The 18,393-nt window shown below is 42.6% G+C and overlaps 1 protein-coding gene across 7 annotated transcripts in view; it reads left to right on the top strand.

Annotated features, from left to right (window-relative positions):
• The window catches only part of ZNF462 (zinc finger protein 462), a 99,771-nt gene that overhangs the window by 67,869 nt on the left and 13,509 nt on the right, over window positions 1-18,393 (top strand). For all 7 annotated transcript variants that reach the window (XM_054179059.1, XM_054179054.1, XM_054179055.1 and 4 more), the window contains 2 exons: window positions 12,872-13,136; window positions 16,862-16,998. In XM_054179059.1, coding sequence (XP_054035034.1) covers window positions 12,872-13,136; window positions 16,862-16,998 — 402 coding nt within the window. The remainder of the gene's footprint in view (window positions 1-12,871; window positions 13,137-16,861; window positions 16,999-18,393) is intronic.

Raw genomic sequence — 18,393 nt, 5'->3', positions numbered from 1 at the left:
CCAGGGGCTGCAACTTAATGATCCTTGAGGTTCCTTCTACCCCTGACAATTCTATGGTTGTATAATACGGAAGGAAATCTGGAGTGCGCCTGAAAAACATTAGATTAATTGCCTTTCAAATGGAGAATGAAACCATGGAGCATAATAGCATGAGAATGGCTTGGTTACAAGTGCAAAAAAGCCAAAAACCAAAACCAAACAACAACAACCAAAAAACCCCACCAAAACAACCAAACCACCAACCCAAACAAAACAAAACAAACCAACCTGCTTGCTAAGATTATTATCTGAGTGAGAAATCAATCAAAGTAGGAAATATTTGTAAATTCAGAAAAGAATGTGTTCCCAGCAAGTCTTTTTGGCAGACTGGTTAGATCAGCATCTTGCTAAAGCTATTTCCAGATCTATTTGTGTTCCATTATTCTCTAAGTGTACTTCAATTTATGAGTTTTGAGTGTAGCTTAACAGAATGAGGAATAGCTAGGCAATTTTTGTTTTATGGAAATAGGTAAGCACATGGAGATCCCAGTGTCTGTCTTGTTGGAGAAATCTTAGTTTTAAGTGCCACCCTGTATTTAGCCAATGGAATTTTACTCCTTGAATAACATAATAAGAATATAGTGTTGAAGTATGACCCCAAATTAACCTGGTACAAGCCAGTGGCAGCAGATTCTATGCCTGGTATGTTCGTTAAAGAGAAAGCAGTGGATAAACAGAGGTGAAATAACACAAATGTCAGAGCAAGGGAAACATAATGCACTCCCCATGCATCATCTCTGTTACAAGTGAAAACATCAATAAGAAATCAGCTGGTGGGGTTATAAAGCTGTAGTGGCTTGGCATTGATGTTGCAAGGGTTGCAAGCAGTAGAGCAGCTACTGAAAGGGCCTAGTTTATGAGGGAGTTGTGTGCAGCCTGAATTATTAAGGGGCCAACTCACCTAAAGAACTGCAGGCAAGTTAAATTGAGTCAAAGCCAGGAAAGAAATTTTGCTGTGGGCAGTAGAGATGAAAAGAAGGGATAAGTAGAAATTAAATGGCCTGACCCCTAAAAGTGATCCTTCCAAATCACAGCATTAGTAGGATAGAGATGACCACGTTGTGCCTGTCTTGAAAGGTGCTGCTAATAGCAATTCCTGGTAGTGTTAGATACTCAAAACCAAGAGGGCATGGGAAATTCTTGGACTGATCCTTCTCTTTTGATAGAAATAATATGGTATAACTTATTTAATTGGTTATATGTATCTCTTTCCTAAGTCTTACAAAATTCCTACTGCTTTTCTTTGCATCATCTCATACAGAGTATTCTAGCCACCTGATCCCAACTCTGAAACTCTCAAAATTCTTCTATATGCAGCAGTATGAGACTTTGTGTAAGCAAATTCAGATGATAAAATTCTTATATTCTTAGATTAAATTTATGTCCCTTTGAAATTATTTTGATACTAGTACAAGAAGCTGCATAGCACATGTCCCATCTCAGACACATTCAGAGATAGTTGTGCACATGAAAGGGAATTAAACATGTATGTCGTTTCTTGCCTCTTTTGAATAAATAAGATTGCGCAGTTTATCTTTCTGGCTGCCCTCTTCTGACCCTTAGATGTGTATGTAGTATCTTTCTCACAAAAGCTAGTCCAGAAAGAGCCAAAAAATCATGTTTACCAATAAACCTGAAAAAAAGTCCTCCAACAAGGTATTTGGGGGTTAGGTGGGGTTTTTTGGGTGTAAATCCTTTAAATGGCAAATTTCTTCCAGGGCTTTATTTTCTTTCCTATGTGATTACTCTTTCATTTTGCCTTTTGGAGAGTGCAAACAAGGACACAAATTTTGCTTCTGTTACATCTTGTTCACAACATCCTAGCATTGTAAGGATTCTTTAATAGATGTGAGAGTTTAGGTAGAAGAGTAGATTCACATTGTGCTTTTAAACATGTAGTGAATAAAACTTCCTTGTGCTGTATGGTTCCCTGAGATTCTTCATGAACATTTTGTTGCATCCCTTCCCTCATCTTAATTTATTGCCAGAACATTTCACCCGCCCACATATTCTTCCTTCCAGGTCAGTGCTGCATGGCATAAAGTGAACAAATGTGTGTAGTCTTGACAATCTTTGTATGACACCCTGCTTTGCCACCTTCCCACTTTGCAAGCTGTTGCCATTCATGACTATATGCTATCCTACCACTCAGTGAATCTCACTGAATTTCAGAAGGGATTGTGTTTTTAAATCTCATAAATTGCACTCTTAGAATTGTAATCAGCCTTTTAAAATTAGCAGTAGTAGTAGTAGCAGTTCAACAATCCATGCTTTTGGCTATATATTTTGTGTTTGATGGTATTTTTTGGTATAGTATTCCATCTTGATTTTCTTTCACAAATAAGTTTCTGTCTAGAGGAAACCATTTATCTGCTGCTTAATTCCCTGGAATTTTGCTGTCATTGTTCATAGAAGTCTTCTGTGTGAATGAATGCAGAGAACATCAAATAGCATTCCAAATATTTTCCTTTTAGTCTCTTTAGGACTTTTCCTTAATGTCATAGGTTGATATTGTTACTGCATTCCTTTTTTTCCCTCCCAAATAGTTTTAAAGCACTTTCTGTTATTCATACATTCTATCTTTAAAGTCAAACATCCTCTTCGCAGTTTCATTTTGTTATACAAATGCTGATCTCTTTTGTCTTTGGTTGATTTTTCTGTGTAGATATACCAGGAAAGCGTGGTGTCTTCATTTTTATCTCCCACTGTTTCCTTGTGGTCATTGAGTTATTCTATTGGTAGTGGTTTGCAAATGCAATAAGCTTGCTTTTCAGTGTACTCAAACAGCTGCTATTCCTGAACAGTGTTTCTCCCCACATGACTATCTCTCACTGTGCAGGCAGGCAGGTGCTTGTATTAGGTGTGTTTAGCTCTGTTCACACTAAAAGGATGAAGCGATGACTTGATTTCATTCCTTTAATTGGTACTTCTTCCTCTGGTTTCTCAGCTGCTGCTGAGTATCTGTCATATAGTCATGTCCAGGTGTATTTTTGGTCTTCTGTTTGGTTTAGGTGTCTTGGTTTAGTGTGTTTCACCATTGCATGTGTGTTCATCTATAACTCTGAAAATACCTACAAGTAACAAAATCGGCACTTAATTTCTGAGTAGATTTGTGTATCCAGCCTAGAAGCTTTATTTTTTCTTCTTTTAGGTAACTGTTATACACTGCATAAGATTCATAAAAACTTGGATTTTCATTTTGTTTCCATGATGGGTTTTTATTGTGTATTTTTCCCCAATGTATAATGTTACTGTTCTTGGAGACACTGTTGGTCTGCATGAGATTAGGAAGGCTCCACAGATGGACCTGGGCAGGCTGGGTCAATGAGCTGAGCACAATGGCATGAGATTCAATGAGGCCAAGTGCATGATTGTGTGCTTGGGTCACAGCAACCCCATGCAACACTACAGGTTTGGAGAAGAGTGACTGAAAAGCTGCCCATCAGAGAATAACATGGACATGTTGATCAACAGCTGGCTGAACACGAGCCAGCATCCTGGCCTGAATGAATAATAGTGTGGCCAGCAGGAATAAGGAAGTGCCCCTGTACTCAGCACTGGTGAGGCAATCCTTTGAGTACTGTTTTCATTTTTGGGGCCCTCCCTATAACAAAGACACTGAGAGTCTGGACCATGTCCAGAAAAGGGCAGTCAAGTTGGCAGAGGGTCTTGAGAACAAGTGTTATGAGGAGTGGCTGAGGGAACTGGGGTTGTTTAGCCTGGAGAAAAGGAGGCTGAGGGGAGGCTAGGAGACCTTTTCGCTCTTTACAACTACCTGAGAGGAGGTTGTAGTGAAGTGGATGTTGGTCATTTCTCAGTAGTAACAAATGATAGGACAAGAAGAAATGGCCTCAAGTAGTACCAGGGTAGGTTTAGATTGAATGTTAGAAGCAACCTTTTCACTGAAAGGGCTATTAAACACTGGAATAGGCTCCCCAGGGAGGTGGTTGAATCACTATCCCTGGAAATGTTTAAAAGACATACAGATGTGGTGCTAAGGATCATGGTTTAGCATCAGACTTGGTTGAGTTAGACAATGGTTTGGCTCAATGATCTTGAAGGTCTTTCCCCCCACCAAAAAAACCCTCTATGATTCTATGATCTCAGATGTGTCGGTGTGTATCAAGCTAGATTTTCATACTCTGTTGCACTGCATTGTAGTAGAAACTCTGAATATATTTTGGATGAAGTAGTAATGTTCCTGGAAATCTTCAAGAATAGACTGGATGAGGCACTTAATGCCATGGTCTATTTGATTGGATAGGGCTGGGTGATAGGTTGGACAGGATGATCATGGAGGTCTCTTCCAACCTGGTTGATTCTATGATTCTTGTATTGTTGACAGACTCATTAACCCAGTCTGTGCCTGTACTCTGAATAAAATTTTCAGGGTGGCAACATCACTTAATGGGCATCGAAGTGTTTTTAGGCAGTCTGGAAATACTCTTCTCCTTGTGCATAGACTGTATGAGACATATCAACAAACAGCCCTAATTTAGATATGGCTGTGTTGGTGAGTCACCATATGGACAGTCATTTCTACTGCTTTCATTTCAGCAAGTAATTTCCACATTCGGATTTGAAAATTATGTTGTATAGTAAGAGTAGATTCTGTGGCTTTTCCTATTCATAGATACTGTCAGGGACTACACTACTGGCTAGCATCGATAGTCTTCCTGTAGTCTGTAGGTAAATGTGATACGTGAAATCTGAAAATTGAGATTTGCAGTATCACTGCTCCTTATCCATTTTATACTGTATCAGTTAATGTTACTTTTTTGCTTCTTGGCATAACTGTAGGTGCTTTTCTTTTTACATCAGAGCAATCTCAAGCTTTTACCTTGCTTTTGGAGTTGCATGGTGAAGTCCTTTCCATTCATTTTGGGTAAAAATTACTTGTAAAAACGGATATAAATGTTTTTCATGTGTTGTGTTGTTGGTTTTGTTTGGTTGGTTTTGTTTGTTTGTAGGTTTTTTGGTTTGTTGGGTTTTGGGGGGGAGGGGGGTTGTTTGTTTAGTTTATTTCATTGTATTTATTTCAGTCAGGGAGAAGCATTCTGTTTTCCTCCCTTTCAATGAACATGCTTTATTTTCTTGTGCTACTTTCTGTTCCTTCTTCATTCTCCAGTCTTGCATCCAGACATCCTGTTGTTGCAGCAACACCACTGAAAGTTGTCTATCATTTGGTGCACAGTAGTTCAAGGCTTGTGTGCATGCTGAGGTTCTTTTAATACCTACTCAACATCTTAAATTGGCCTAGCACCAAGGTGTATTCAGAACTGTTTGAAACATCAGCCTGCTCTTTCAGCAGTAGAGGGGGTGCCTGTGTGGAACTTGAAGGCAACTTTATTGCACCTTGGCTGTGGTTTTGCATCCCTAGTTCTTCTCTCAGGTACTGCTTTGAAAACAAATTTTAAAAATCTGAACCTCAACCCTGTTTCTTACTTGCTGACAGTTCATTCTGTGCCGTGTGCTAAAACACGTTTGCAAACTGAAGTCAGTTGCTATCTTTCCACTGCCTTCACTGGTTCCAAAACCAATGGGAATGAAAAAGTGTGATTTACTAAAGTTGGCTTTAGACCTTTGTTTTAAGTGTTCCTGGTGGTGCTGGGTTGTATTTGCATGATAGGATAGCTGTCTGGCAAGCTGCTTCTCAGAAACCAACAGAAGCCCCGTGTACATGTGGGGTGTTTTTCTTCAGGAAGTGCTGTCTTGCACTCCAGAAGGATTGCAAAATAATGAAATCATTTGGGAGAATGGGAAGAATACACAGGCAAAACTAGGAACATCCATGCTACCCATGCTACCATTAAGTGTAAGGCTTTCTCTATAAGCTCTTCTCTTTTTTTCCTTTTTTCTTCTTTTTTCTCCCCTCCCCCCCATAAATATCATGATTATTGATGCACTGTAGTGGAGCAAAATACCAGCAAAAATTCTGGTTGAAATAAAGGACAAGGAAAGCTACTTTGTGTGTTTAATTTTTTGCTTTTCTGTGGGATTAGAAATGTAGCTGTCTACTCTTGCAGTTTTCATGTATGAGATTTCACAAGAAGTACAAGTATACAAAGAGGAAAGTGGGGAAAAGCACCAGGTGGCCTGCATAGAGAAAAAATGCACTCCTGGGCACTCTGTGGCACAAAAAGGGGACCTACAGAGGTTGGAAGCAAGGCTGGGTATCCTAGAAAGAATACAGTGTTTGTCCAAGTAGCCAGGGAGCAGGTCAGGGAAGCTAAAGTCCAGAGGGAATCATATCTAGCCAGGGGCATCAAGGGCAACAATAAAAGATTCTATTGGTATGTCAATGATAGAAGAAAGACTAGGGAAGAGGTAGGCCCACTCCAGAAGGAAACAGGGAACTTGGTTACCCAGGAAGAAGAGAAGGTAAGGATACTCAGTGACTTCTTTGTCTCAGTCTTCACCAGCAAGGGCTCTAACCATACCACCCAAGTTACAGAATGTAAGAGCAGGAACTGAGAAAGTGAGAAACCACCCACTCTTAAGTGAAGATCACATTCAAGACCACCTAAAGAGCCTGAAGGTGCAAAATTCCATGGGATCCGATGAGATCCATCCATGGGTCCTGAGGAAACTGGTGGATGGAGCTGCTAAACCACTTTTCCATTATATTTGCAAAGTCGTGGCAGTATGGTGATGTTCCCACTCTCTGGAAAGGAGAAAACATAACTCCTGTTTTCAAAAAGGGAAAAAACTACAACTCGGGGAACTACGAGCTGGTCAGTCTCAACCCTGTGCCTGGCAAGATCATGGAGCAGATCCTCCTGGAAAGTGCCAAGGCATGTGAAAAACATGGAGGTGATTCAGTGGCAAGCAACATGGCTTCCCCAAGGGCAAATCATGCCTGACAAATTTGTTGGCCTTCTATGAGGGGTAACAGTGCTGATGGGCAAGGAAAAAGCCACTAATGTCTGCATGGACTTGCGCAAAGTATTTGACTGTGTCCTTCATGACATCCTTATCTCTAAACTGAAAAGACATGGTGGATTAAGGAATTAGCTGGATGATCACACTTAAACAGTAATGGTCAATGGCTTGATGCCTAAGTGGAGAAATGTAACAAAGAGTGTTCCTCAGGGGTCAGTACTGGGACCAGTCCTGTTTGTAACAGTTTTGTCTTCAATATGGACATTGGAATTGACTGCACCCTCAGCAAGTTTGCCAACAACACCAAGCTCTGTGATACGGAGGGAAGGGGTGACATCCAGATGGACCTGGACTGGCTTGAGTTGTGTGCCCATACTGACCTCATGAAGTTCAACAAAGCCAACTGCAAGGTCCCACACCTGGGTCGGGTCAGTCCCAAGCACAAGTACAGGCTGAGTGCAGAATGGATAGAGAGCAGTCCTAAGGAGAATGACTTAGAATACATAGAATAAACCAGGTTGGAAGAGACCTTCAAGATCATCGTGTCCAACCCATCAACCAATCCAACACCACCCAAACAACTAACCCACGGCACCAAGCACCCCGTCAAGTCTTCTCCTAAAAACCTCCAGTGATGGCGACTCCACCACCTCCCTAGAAGGAGTGTGGGAGTGTGGGTTGAAGAGAAGCTCAGTGTGAGCCAGCAAGACTCAAGTTGGAGGCCTGTGGCCAGTGGAGCTCCCCAGGGATCACTACTGGGTCCTGTTTTGTTCAGTATATTAACAACCTGGATGAGGGGATTGAGAGTAGGCACAGCAGTTTCACTGGTGATACAAAACTGGGGGTGCGGCTGACACCCTGTCAGGCTGTACAGCCACCCAGGCTGGAGGGCTGGGTGAAGGCACACCTCATGAAGTTCAGTGAGGACAAGTGCAGGGTCCTGCATCTGGGGAAGAATAACAACAAGCACCCATACAGGTTAGGGGCTGCCCTGCTGGAAAGCAGCTCTGTGGAGAAAGACCTTGGAGTCCTGGTGGACAGCAAGTTCTCCATGGGACAGCAATGTGCCCATGTGGCCAAGAGGGCCACTGGAAAACTGTGTCCAGCAGGTCTAGGGAGGTTCGTCTCCTCCTCTACTCTGCCTGGTGGGACCACACCTGGAATACTATGTCCAGTTTTGGGCTCTCCAATTCAAAAGAGATAGGGATCTGCTAGAGAGAGTCCAGACAAGAACCATGAGAATGACTAGGGGACTTGAGCATCTCCCCCATGAAGAAAGACTGAGAGACCTGCAGCTGTACAGTCCTGAGAAGACTAAGAGGGGATCTGCTCAGTGTTTATAAATATCTGAGGGGTGGGCGTCAAGTGAATGGGGCCAATCACTTTTTGGTGGTGCACAGTAATAAGACAAGGAACAATGGATTAAAACTTGAACATAGAAAGTTTCACCTCAACATGAGGAGAAACTTCTTTACAATGAGGGTGACAGCACTGGAACAGGCTGCCCAAAGAGGTTGTGGAGTCTCCTGCTCTGGAGACTTTCAAAACTCACCTGGATGCATTTATGTGCAGACTACCCTAAGTGATCTTGCTTCAGCAGGGGTGTTGTACTTAATGATCTCTGGAGGTCTCTTTCAACCTCTAACATTCTATGATTCTATGAAAATATGCTTGCAGCTAAGAATGTCAGTTGTATCCTGGGCTGCATTAAATAAAACATGGCAAGCAGCTAGAGGAAGATGATTCTCCCCCTCTACTCTGCTCTCATGAGACCCCACCTGGAGTACAGTATCCAGCTCTGGAGCCACCAGCACAAGAAGGACATGGAGCTGTTAGAGTGGATCCAGAGGAGGCCCATGAAGATGACCATAGGGCTGGACCAGCCTTTCCCTTGAAGACAAGCTGAGAGTACTAAGGTTGTTCAGCCTGGAGAAGACAAGGGTCCAGTATTTGAAGGGAGTCTATAGGATAGTTGGAGAGGGACTTTTTATAAAGACATGTAGTGATAGGTGTCATGGATTGCGTTGAACCTGCTGCTGTTATGCATACCACACTGCAGTCATGCCAGCTTCAAAAATGAAAGTGCTAGCAGCACAGATTGCAGCATGGGAGGCTTTTGCATCCAGTTGCTGCTTCTGGGTTCCGGCTTCTTGGGTGTGGTCTCTTTTCTGCAGGCATGATGGCGGAAAGAGTGGGTGTTGGGTAGCTGTTCAGTGTGGGTTTCTATTTACGCTGTTTCTTTTTTCCCTGTATATCTCAGTGTGCTGCTTCTGCCAATAGGCTAAGTTGCTAAGTTAAGGTAGTCATACATTGTATTTGTAGATTAATTTCATTATTAGGTAAGGTAATTATGCATTGTGCTTATGATATCTCATGTTATATTAAACTCTTATCTCTTTAGTTCAACCCTGAGCTAAACTCTTCCCCTCACTTTTGTGTTAGGGAAGCAAGCAGGTTAGCCCTTGTGCTAAACCATTACAATAGGACATGGGGTAATGACTTCAAACTGGAAAAAGCTACATTTACATTAGACATTAGGAAGAAATTCTTTACCAGGAGAGTGGTGAGGCACTGGCATAGGTTACCCAGAGGAGCTGTGGAGGCTCCAGCACTGGAATTGTTCAAAGCCAGGTTGGATTGGTCCTTGAGCAACTTCATCCAGTAGAAGGTGTCCCATTCCATGATGGCAGGAGTTTTTGAAGGAGATGATCCTTAAGGTCTGTTCCAAATCAAAATAGTCTGTGACTCGATGATGATGATATAAATATCCAGTTGAAAAGTTTGAAAGATGTCATATGCTTGTCAGGAAATTCATCTCTCAGTGTTCTGAGCTTTTAGAAGCATTGAGCCTGGTAGACCATACGCTAGGCTGCAGCTAAGTAAGTCAGCTCTGAATGATGCAGTTTTGGGCTTCAACGTCCTGCTCCCAAAGAGAGTGAAGAGAGTTCTGCAGAGGTTTGCAGCTCCTCAGGCCTCTCCTGTCACAAAGAAAAAGAAGTGGTGAGCCCATTTCAAATACAAGGGAAAGAAAGCCTTGATACTTGAATGGGTGGAATTCACTGTGAGCCCTCACGGTGATCAGACATGCTGTAGAAGTGGTGGAATGTGGAAATAAATGTTGATAAATGCTGGATTATCCAGCCTCAGTTCATGAGACCTGGATAGGTAAAAAAAACATTAAAAAAAAATATTTTACTGGAATGCTTCTTGTGTCTGGCATTGTCTTTACTGTACGTGGTGATGAAGCCAGGGGAACCTGGAAAGATTTGTCTCTTCCTTGTGTTTTATTTTTCATTTCTCAGTCATGTATAACTGTCTTGAGGTAGAAAAGAAAGCAAGCATTTTACTCTTGAAAAGAGGTGAAGTCCCCACACTGACTGGCCTATAGGCCTGTTTGCCTTTTGTTTCTCCATATTAATTGGTTAGAATGGATGGTACTATGTCTTTTAGAGAGTTCCTACATATCTGTCACTGGGGAATTAAGCTTTGTAAAATGAAGTACCCATCAAAGCAGGAGGTGGCTGGTACAGTTTGTGTCCTGAATTTGTGCACACTCCTCTCCCCATCCCAGCTTGCTTTTTCCCCCTCTTCCTCCAGAAGGCTTAAGAAAAAAGCCTTTTGTCTTCTTTCCTGAAATTCATGTGTGCCTTTTTCATGTGCTTTCATTTGTGCCATTCACAGGCAACTGGGTTATATGGAACAAAGCAGATTAATTCCTAACCTTCACATTCAAGTAGTGTGTTGGAAAAGGTTCAACACAATGCCTCTTCCCTCCTTTTTTGAAGGGTTCCACTAATTAGAATAGAATAGAATAGAATAGAATAGAATAGAATAGAATAGAATAGAATAGAATAGAATAGAATAGAATAAACCAGGTTGGAAAAGACCTTTGAGATCACCGAGTACAACCTATCATCCAACATCATCTAATCAACTAAACCATGGCACCAAGCGCCTCATCCAGTCTCTTCTTAAACACCCCCAGTGATGGTGACGCCACCACCTCCCTGGGCAGCCCATTCCAATGGCAAATCACTCTTTCTGTGAAGAACTTCTTCCTAACATCCAGCCTAAACCTCCCCTGGTGCAGCTTGAGACTGTGTCCTCTTGTTCTGGTGCTGGTTGCCTGGGAGAAGAGACCAACCCCCACCTACCTACAACCTCCCTTCAGGTAGTTGTAGACAGCAGTAAGGTCTTCCCTCAGCCTCCTCTTCTCCAGGCTAAGCAACCCCAGCTCCCTCAGCCTCTCCTCCTAGGGCTTGTGCTCCAAACCCCTCACTAGCTTTGTTGCCCTTCTCTGGACACCTTCCAGCAAGTCAACTTTTTTCCTAAACTGAGAGGCCCAGAACTGGACACAGGACTCAAGGTGTGGCCTAACCAGTGTGACTACAGGGGCACAATGACTTCCCTGCTTCTGCTGGCCACACTGTTCCTGACAAAGGCCAGGATGCCATTGGCCTTCTTGTCCACCTGGGCACACTGCTGGCTCATGTTCAGCCTACTATCACCCAGTACCCCCAGGTCCCTTTCTGCCTGGCTGCTCTCCAGCCACTCTGACCCCAGCCTGTAGCACTGCATGGGGTTGTTGTGCCAACGTGTAGAACCCAGCACTCATCTGTCCAGCCTGTCAAGGTCCCTCTGCAGAGCTCTCTAACCCTCTAACAGACCAACACCTGCCCCCAGCTTGGTGTCATCTGCAAATTTACTGACGATGGACTCAGTAGCCTCATCCAGATCATCAGTAAAGATATTGAACAGGATGAGGCCCAGCTCTGATCCCTGGGGGACACCACTAGTGACTGGCTGCCAGATGGATGTGGCGCCATTCACCACCACTCTCTGGGCTCAGCCCTTCAGCCAGTTCCTAACCCATCACAGAGTGCTGCTGTCTAAGCCACGGGCTGACAGCTTGGCCAGGAGTTTGCTGTGGGGGATGGTGTCAGATGTCCAGATAGACTACATCCACAGCCTTCCCCACATCCACCAGGCAGTCACCTTGTCATAGAAGGAGATCAGGTTGGTGAGGCAGGACCTGCCCTTCCTAAATCCGTGTTGGCTGGGCCTGATCCCTTGGCCATCCTGTAAGTATTTTAACTTTCAGTATCAGTACTGAGACATTCTAGACCCTGTCTCTCCACATGCCATTAAAATGATGTAGCTGAGTTCTGATGGAGTGTAAAAATGACAGGTCTGTATATGACTATATAAAGAGGTGTCTTTCTTAGCATAGCAAAACCTAGCAGCTTCCAAGTAAATGTGGTTTAGAAGTTTGCTTTACAGGAATTTATGATTAAATGTTTGGGTTTTTTTTTAAATGACGACTTCATTTCCAGCATCATCAGGTAGGAAAACTGGAATTTAGCTTTTGTGAGTATTGCTTCAAATGTGACAATGTAGAAATGTAGCGTTTTGCTAATGTTTACTATTGATAACAGCAAATTAATAAGTAGGGAGCAATATTAATTTCTTTTACTTTTTGTTGTTGTTGTTCTTTTTGGATAGGCTATTTGCATGTGTCCTGTGCTAGACCTTCATCTGATTTAAACCAGCATAAGACATTGGAGAGGATCTGGTCTGACTTGTGCGCCAAACACATAAGCACTTGGCAGTGTGATTAATGTGCTTTACCTTCACAAATTAAAAGTGTCTTAAAACCAAACTCCTTTTTAGACTGCTTTTAATTTAAATCTGTCGCTTCATTCCTCCCCAGATCAGATATCAAAAGTATGATTTATACCAATCACCCTTTAAATTGTAGAATCCACATTTAGATCAGATTAAGAAATATTACGCCTCTTTTTCTTAATTTCCTTCAGAAAGCTGTCAGTGGATTTCATAACCAATGTTTGGATCAACCCCCTCTAAAACCCAATAGATGCTGGGCAGGCCTCCAACCTTTTTACTTTTGTTGATCCACCTGGAGTAACAACTTCCCTCTGTGTTTCTACAGACTCTTCGTACTCTGAGCCTCCCGATGTTCAGCAGCAGTTGAACCACTACCAATCTGCAGCTTTGGCCAGGAACAACAGCAGCATCAGTCCAATCCCGCTTTCTGGAAGTGCTGCAGGACTGGAAAAAACAGAAGCCATCCTTAACTGTGAATTTTGTGAATTCTCCTCGGGTTACATACAGAGCATTCGGCGTCACTACCGTGACAAGCATGGAGGGAAAAAACTCTTCAAGTGCAAAGATTGTTCCTTTTACACAGGCTTTAAGTAAGTAGTGTGCAAAACAATAAACTGAACTCATAAGGCTTCTTTTAGCACCTGACAGGATTTTTTGAGATGTTTTGACATGTTTGGCTGTAGCTAACAGAAAAATGGCCACTGTCAACCAGGGAGAGGAACATGGGAAATGCTATGCCAGATCACAGCAGCATCCATGTAATCCATTTTCCTCTCTCCTACACAGCCAGTACCATCTGCTGCAGATGAAACAGTCCTTGGAGTAGGTTTTAGAACCACTGAATCACAGAATTACTTAGGTTGGAAAAGACGTTTAAGTCCTAACACTACCAAGTCCCCCACTAAACTATGTCCTAAGCATCACGTCTACACATCTTTTGAATACCTCCAGGGGCAGTGTTTCAACCACATCCCTGGAGAGCCTGTTTAGAATGCTTGAGAACCCTGTCAGTGAAAAAATTTGTCCAATCTAAACCTCCTTGATGCTACTTGAGGCCATTTCCTATTGTCCCATCTTGTTACATGTGAGAAGAGACTGACACCCACCTAACTACAACCTTCTTTCAAGTATTTGTAGAGAGGAAGGTCTCCCCTCAGCCTCCTTTTCTGCAAGCTAAACAATCCCAGTTCCCTCAGCCCCTCCTCATAAGACTTGTTCTCTAGACCTTTCAACAGCTGTCTTGGTCTTCTTTGGATGCACTTCAACACCTTAGTATCACTCTTGTAGTGAGAGGTCCAAAACTGAACAAAATATTCAAGGTGCAGCTTCACCAGTGCCAAGTACAGGGACATGATCACTTCCCTGGTCCTGCTGATCATGTTATTCCCTAGGGTGCCGTTGGCCTTCTTGGTCACCTGAGCACACTTCTGAGCCAGCTGTCAGCCGGCACTCCCACATCCTTTTCTGCCAGCCAGCTTACCAGCCACTGCTCCAAACCCATAACGTTGCATGAGGTTGTTGTGACCCAGGTGCAGGACCCTTCACTTGGCCATGTTGAATCTCATACCATTGGCCTCAGCCCATCAACCCAGCACATGTAGATCCCTCTGTAGAATTTTCCTGTTCTCAGGCAGATCAACACTCCTTCTCAGCTTAGTGTCATCTGCAAACTTGCCAAGGATGCATTCAATCCCCTAGTCCAGATCATTGATAAAGATATTAAAGAGAACTGGCCACAGCCCTGAGTCCCAGGGAACAGTACTTTTGACTAGATACTGGATTCAATGCCATTAACTACAACTCTTTGGACCTAGCTGGTTTTTGACTCAGCAAATAGTATGCCTACCCAAGCCATGAGCAGCCAGTTTCTCCAGGAGACTGCTGTGGGAAACTGTCAAAGGTTTTACTGAGGTCTAGGTAGATAACATCCAGTCTTTCCTTCATCCACTAAGTGGGCATCATAGAAGGGTTAATCAAGCAGCACCTACCTTTCATAAACCCATGCTGACTGGGCCTGATCACATGGTTGTCCTGTACATGCTATGTGGTAGTGCTAAAGATGATCTACTTCATAATCTCCCCTGTCACCAAGGTCATTCTAACGGGTCTTTTATTCCTTGGATCCCCTTTCCAGCTCTTGTAAATGGATGTAACATTTCCTAACCTCCAGTAAAATGGGACATCCCTTGTTATGCAAGACTGATGAAAAATGACAGAAGGTGGTTTGACGAGCACTTCTGCCAGCTCCCTCAGTACCTTTGGATGGATCCCATCTGACCCCATAGACTTGTGTATGTGTATAAGTGGTACAGCAGCTCACTAACCATTTTCTCTTGGCTTATGGGAGCTTTGTTCTGCTCCTTAACCCTGTCTTTCAGCTCAGGGTCTTTCACCTCAAGAACAACTGTTCTTAATATTGAAAATTGAGGCAAATAAGATATTGAGCTCCTCAGCCTTTTCCTCATCATTGATCACTATATTCAGTGATCTCCAGTGCAGGAGAAATCTCCTTAGCCCTCTTTTTGTTGATAATGTATTTTTAGAAACATTTTTCTTGACTCTATGGCCTTGCCAGATTGTCATATCCTGATGCAACCAGCATGAAGCATGGGACAACCAAGTGACCTAGGGAGACAAGAGAATTTGTATCATCTTTCTGAAGAAGTGTCTCTCATGTTACTTTATTTCTCCAACTGTCTATGGCTAAAATACAAACCATTCTCTAGCATATCTGACAGCATACATAGACATTTCAGAAAATCCAATTACTGTGCAAAGCTTAAGAATGTGGTGCCATGTGTGTGTTTGGGTGTTGTTCCATAAGAAAAAAAAACTTGCACCTCTGCTGTTCATAATTTCCTCCTAATACACTCTATGCTCAGGCTTAACACCCTCAGCTGACATTTGAAGTCTCAAACCTTTCAAGCCTTTACAAGACTGGTGACATTAAGCAGTATGACTGGATAAAGGGGAGGAGTTCTGTTGAAGAAAGTTTTTAGTGCAAACCTGAGAGAATCCGCACAAGATCAACTCTAGTTACCTATCTCTAGCCTCTGATGCTTCAGTCCCTTGCTTCGTCTTTGATGGCTTGCTGCTTGTGCTTGCTGCTGATTATTATCTGTCTTAACAATGTTAGCAATTGCTGGGTCTGTCCAGTCTGTTCCTGTTTCAAGAGTGCCATGTTCTTCAATCTGGATGAAATAAAAATCGTCTTACATCAAACATCATTTAAACATGATCAGAGTTGCATAAGGGAGTTCTTCAGTGTGATGTCTCAAACATTTAGGGATTACATCTTGCTTCCTTTAGAAGCACAGCATTTTTTCTGTCTTTTAACAAAAAACAAGGTAGGGAAGGGTGGCAAAAAATCCTCTTGTCAACTCACCATAGAAATTTACATACACGATAACACTCACAGAATTTGGTAGAAATACGCCTGTAGAATTCAGCAATAGTTGGATCAGGCTCAAAGGCAATTGTGTTACTAAGTTGCTTTATGTTGAAGCTAACAGTTTTGAGAATCTTCAAAGAGACTTCTAAGTCTAGCCCAATGTGGCAAGGTCCTTAGCTTTTGCAAGCTTTACCACTGCTTTAGGAAAAATTAAGCAAGTGCCTCAAGTTTACAGACACCTCTCATTGAGCTTGGTTTTAGATAGGTGTGTGGTTAGATTCCTCTGTATACATGTCTCTTACAACTTTAAACATGCAGCCAGTGCAATACCAGCATGACATTTCTTGTTCAAAAGTACATTCATTCCTCTGCATGAATAGGTAGACTATTCTTCATCTTACATTTTCAGATCCTTAAAGTCAATGCTTAAAAACTCTGAGGCAGACTCACTGAATGCAAATCTTGTTTGTATCTTGAATCTAAACATTTTCGCTGGTTCTGAGTTTGTCCTACAAAGACTGTTATCTGCCTCCAGAAAGTCCAGAACAGTTGACAAATTTTGTTCAGTTTCGTAAAAAAATGAATCTATGTCAGAGAAAGTACACAGAATATTTCAGCCTGAAGACACATAGCAGATGCAAATTCTTTTGCTATCTTACCTATAGCAATGTGGCTATAGAGCAACCCATAAGAAAAGAATATCTCATCAGAGTGGTTGTTACTTGAGGATACAGTTCTGAAAATACCTCTGCTCATGTGTTACTCATGTGAGTACCCTTGCTAAACTGCCATGTGCCACTGTGAAGACAAGGTTGAGTGCTATCTGTACCATTTTATGCCACACGTCCCTTACAGAGCTGTGACACTTCATCATTCCCTGCGCACCTCCTCTGACTGCTTCCATCTCTCCCTCCTGTTTCACAGATCTGCTTTTACTATGCACGTGGAAGCTGGGCATTCGGCAGTTCCTGAGGAAGGACCCAAAGACCTTCGCTGTCCTCTTTGCCTATATCACACCAAATATAAACGCAACATGATTGACCATATAGTTCTGCACAGAGGTAACATTATCCCTGTATGTGTCTGTACCTGATGAGGGGAATGCTGAGCAATGCCCTTGTCTTTCAGTCTGATTTCCTTGAATTTTCCCCTCTCTGCACATGAGGACAAATGCGTTAAGTTATCAGCCCTTAAGTATCTTTTGTGAAATTTCTAAATTATTCATCTTATTTATTTTTTCTAAAACTCAGAGCTAGCCAGTGCTGAAAGAGGGCAGATTTAAAACAGATTTTAAGCTTTTCCTCTACAGGGTTTAAGTCATCAAATACCTGTTTTGCAAGAGTTGCCCTAATTTACAGCTCTGATCAAGGCCAGAGTTGTTTCTTGCTTGTTGTTTCTTCCTTTCATTTTTGTCATAAAGGCCTTGCTGGCATACTCTTGGTGACAAGATGTATCAGGTAACCACAGAGGTCCCATGGTATTCCTGGGTATTTGTGTGTTTCTTTTTTTTTTTTTTTTAACTCCTTGTCAGTGTTCTTAGGATCAAAACAAGAATTATCTTTTTTTTTTTTTTTCTGTAAGACTCATTTTCTGTCTTCCCCTCTTCATTCTTTTTTTTATGCCAACTGAAAGGGAAGGATTTCTATATTCTATTAGCTGGGATTGCTAGCTCAGGAGAGACAGCTGTTTGGGCTCTCTGGGCTGGGACTCATGCCCATAGCTATCACACTCAATGCTTGTAGATGGTCTGTTGGCTGCTGAAATCCAAACCCATGTGTTGGGATGGCACTCTGCCTGCTTGCAGGTTGGGCAGAGTTTCACAGTAGGGTATTGGTGGCGGGCAAACACAAGTTTTGCATGCCATCTTTTTCCTGGAGGAGATCCTGGTGTGACAAGCACTATCATAATTCCTTGTAACATGCCACTTTTCAGTGTTCATAGCTTAGAGTCCTTCTTGTACTAAAGCAGTGAGGTTGGCAGAGTTTATACAAATCTTTGTCTGCTAAAAGGCCCATTCTGACGGAACATCTGGGGAAAATGACCTGTCAGTGATTCAGAAAGCACATTACAAATCTGCCTTATTTGGTTGTTAGAATTTGGCAGATGCTTTAGCTTTTACTTTGTGTCTATGAAGGTGTTGCTGTGTCAGATTTTTCCCAGCTTCAGGGCATACTCCAGAACTGGCTCACTCTAAAGAAGAGGATTCAGTTAACCCTTGTGCAGTGGACCATGTGGTTCCAAGTGCTGCTGAGGTGTGCTCTGTTTTCTGGCTGTGCCAGGGCTCCAGTGAATACTGCCACACCTTCAAAATACAGATAGACAGGATAAGAGAAAACTGGATGGGCTTAGTTAGGGTATTTTCCATCATGTATAGAATTCATACTGGGAATGTCCAGTTACAGAAGAGGAAGAGTACTTCATGAGCTCAAGCAACTGTAATGCCTGTTCAGGGCAGT

The sequence above is a fragment of the Dryobates pubescens genome, chromosome Z (genome assembly GCF_014839835.1).
Source record: "Dryobates pubescens isolate bDryPub1 chromosome Z, bDryPub1.pri, whole genome shotgun sequence".
NCBI classification, from domain to species: Eukaryota; Metazoa; Chordata; class Aves; order Piciformes; family Picidae; genus Dryobates; species Dryobates pubescens.
This window is presented reverse-complemented; position numbering and strand designations above follow the sequence as displayed.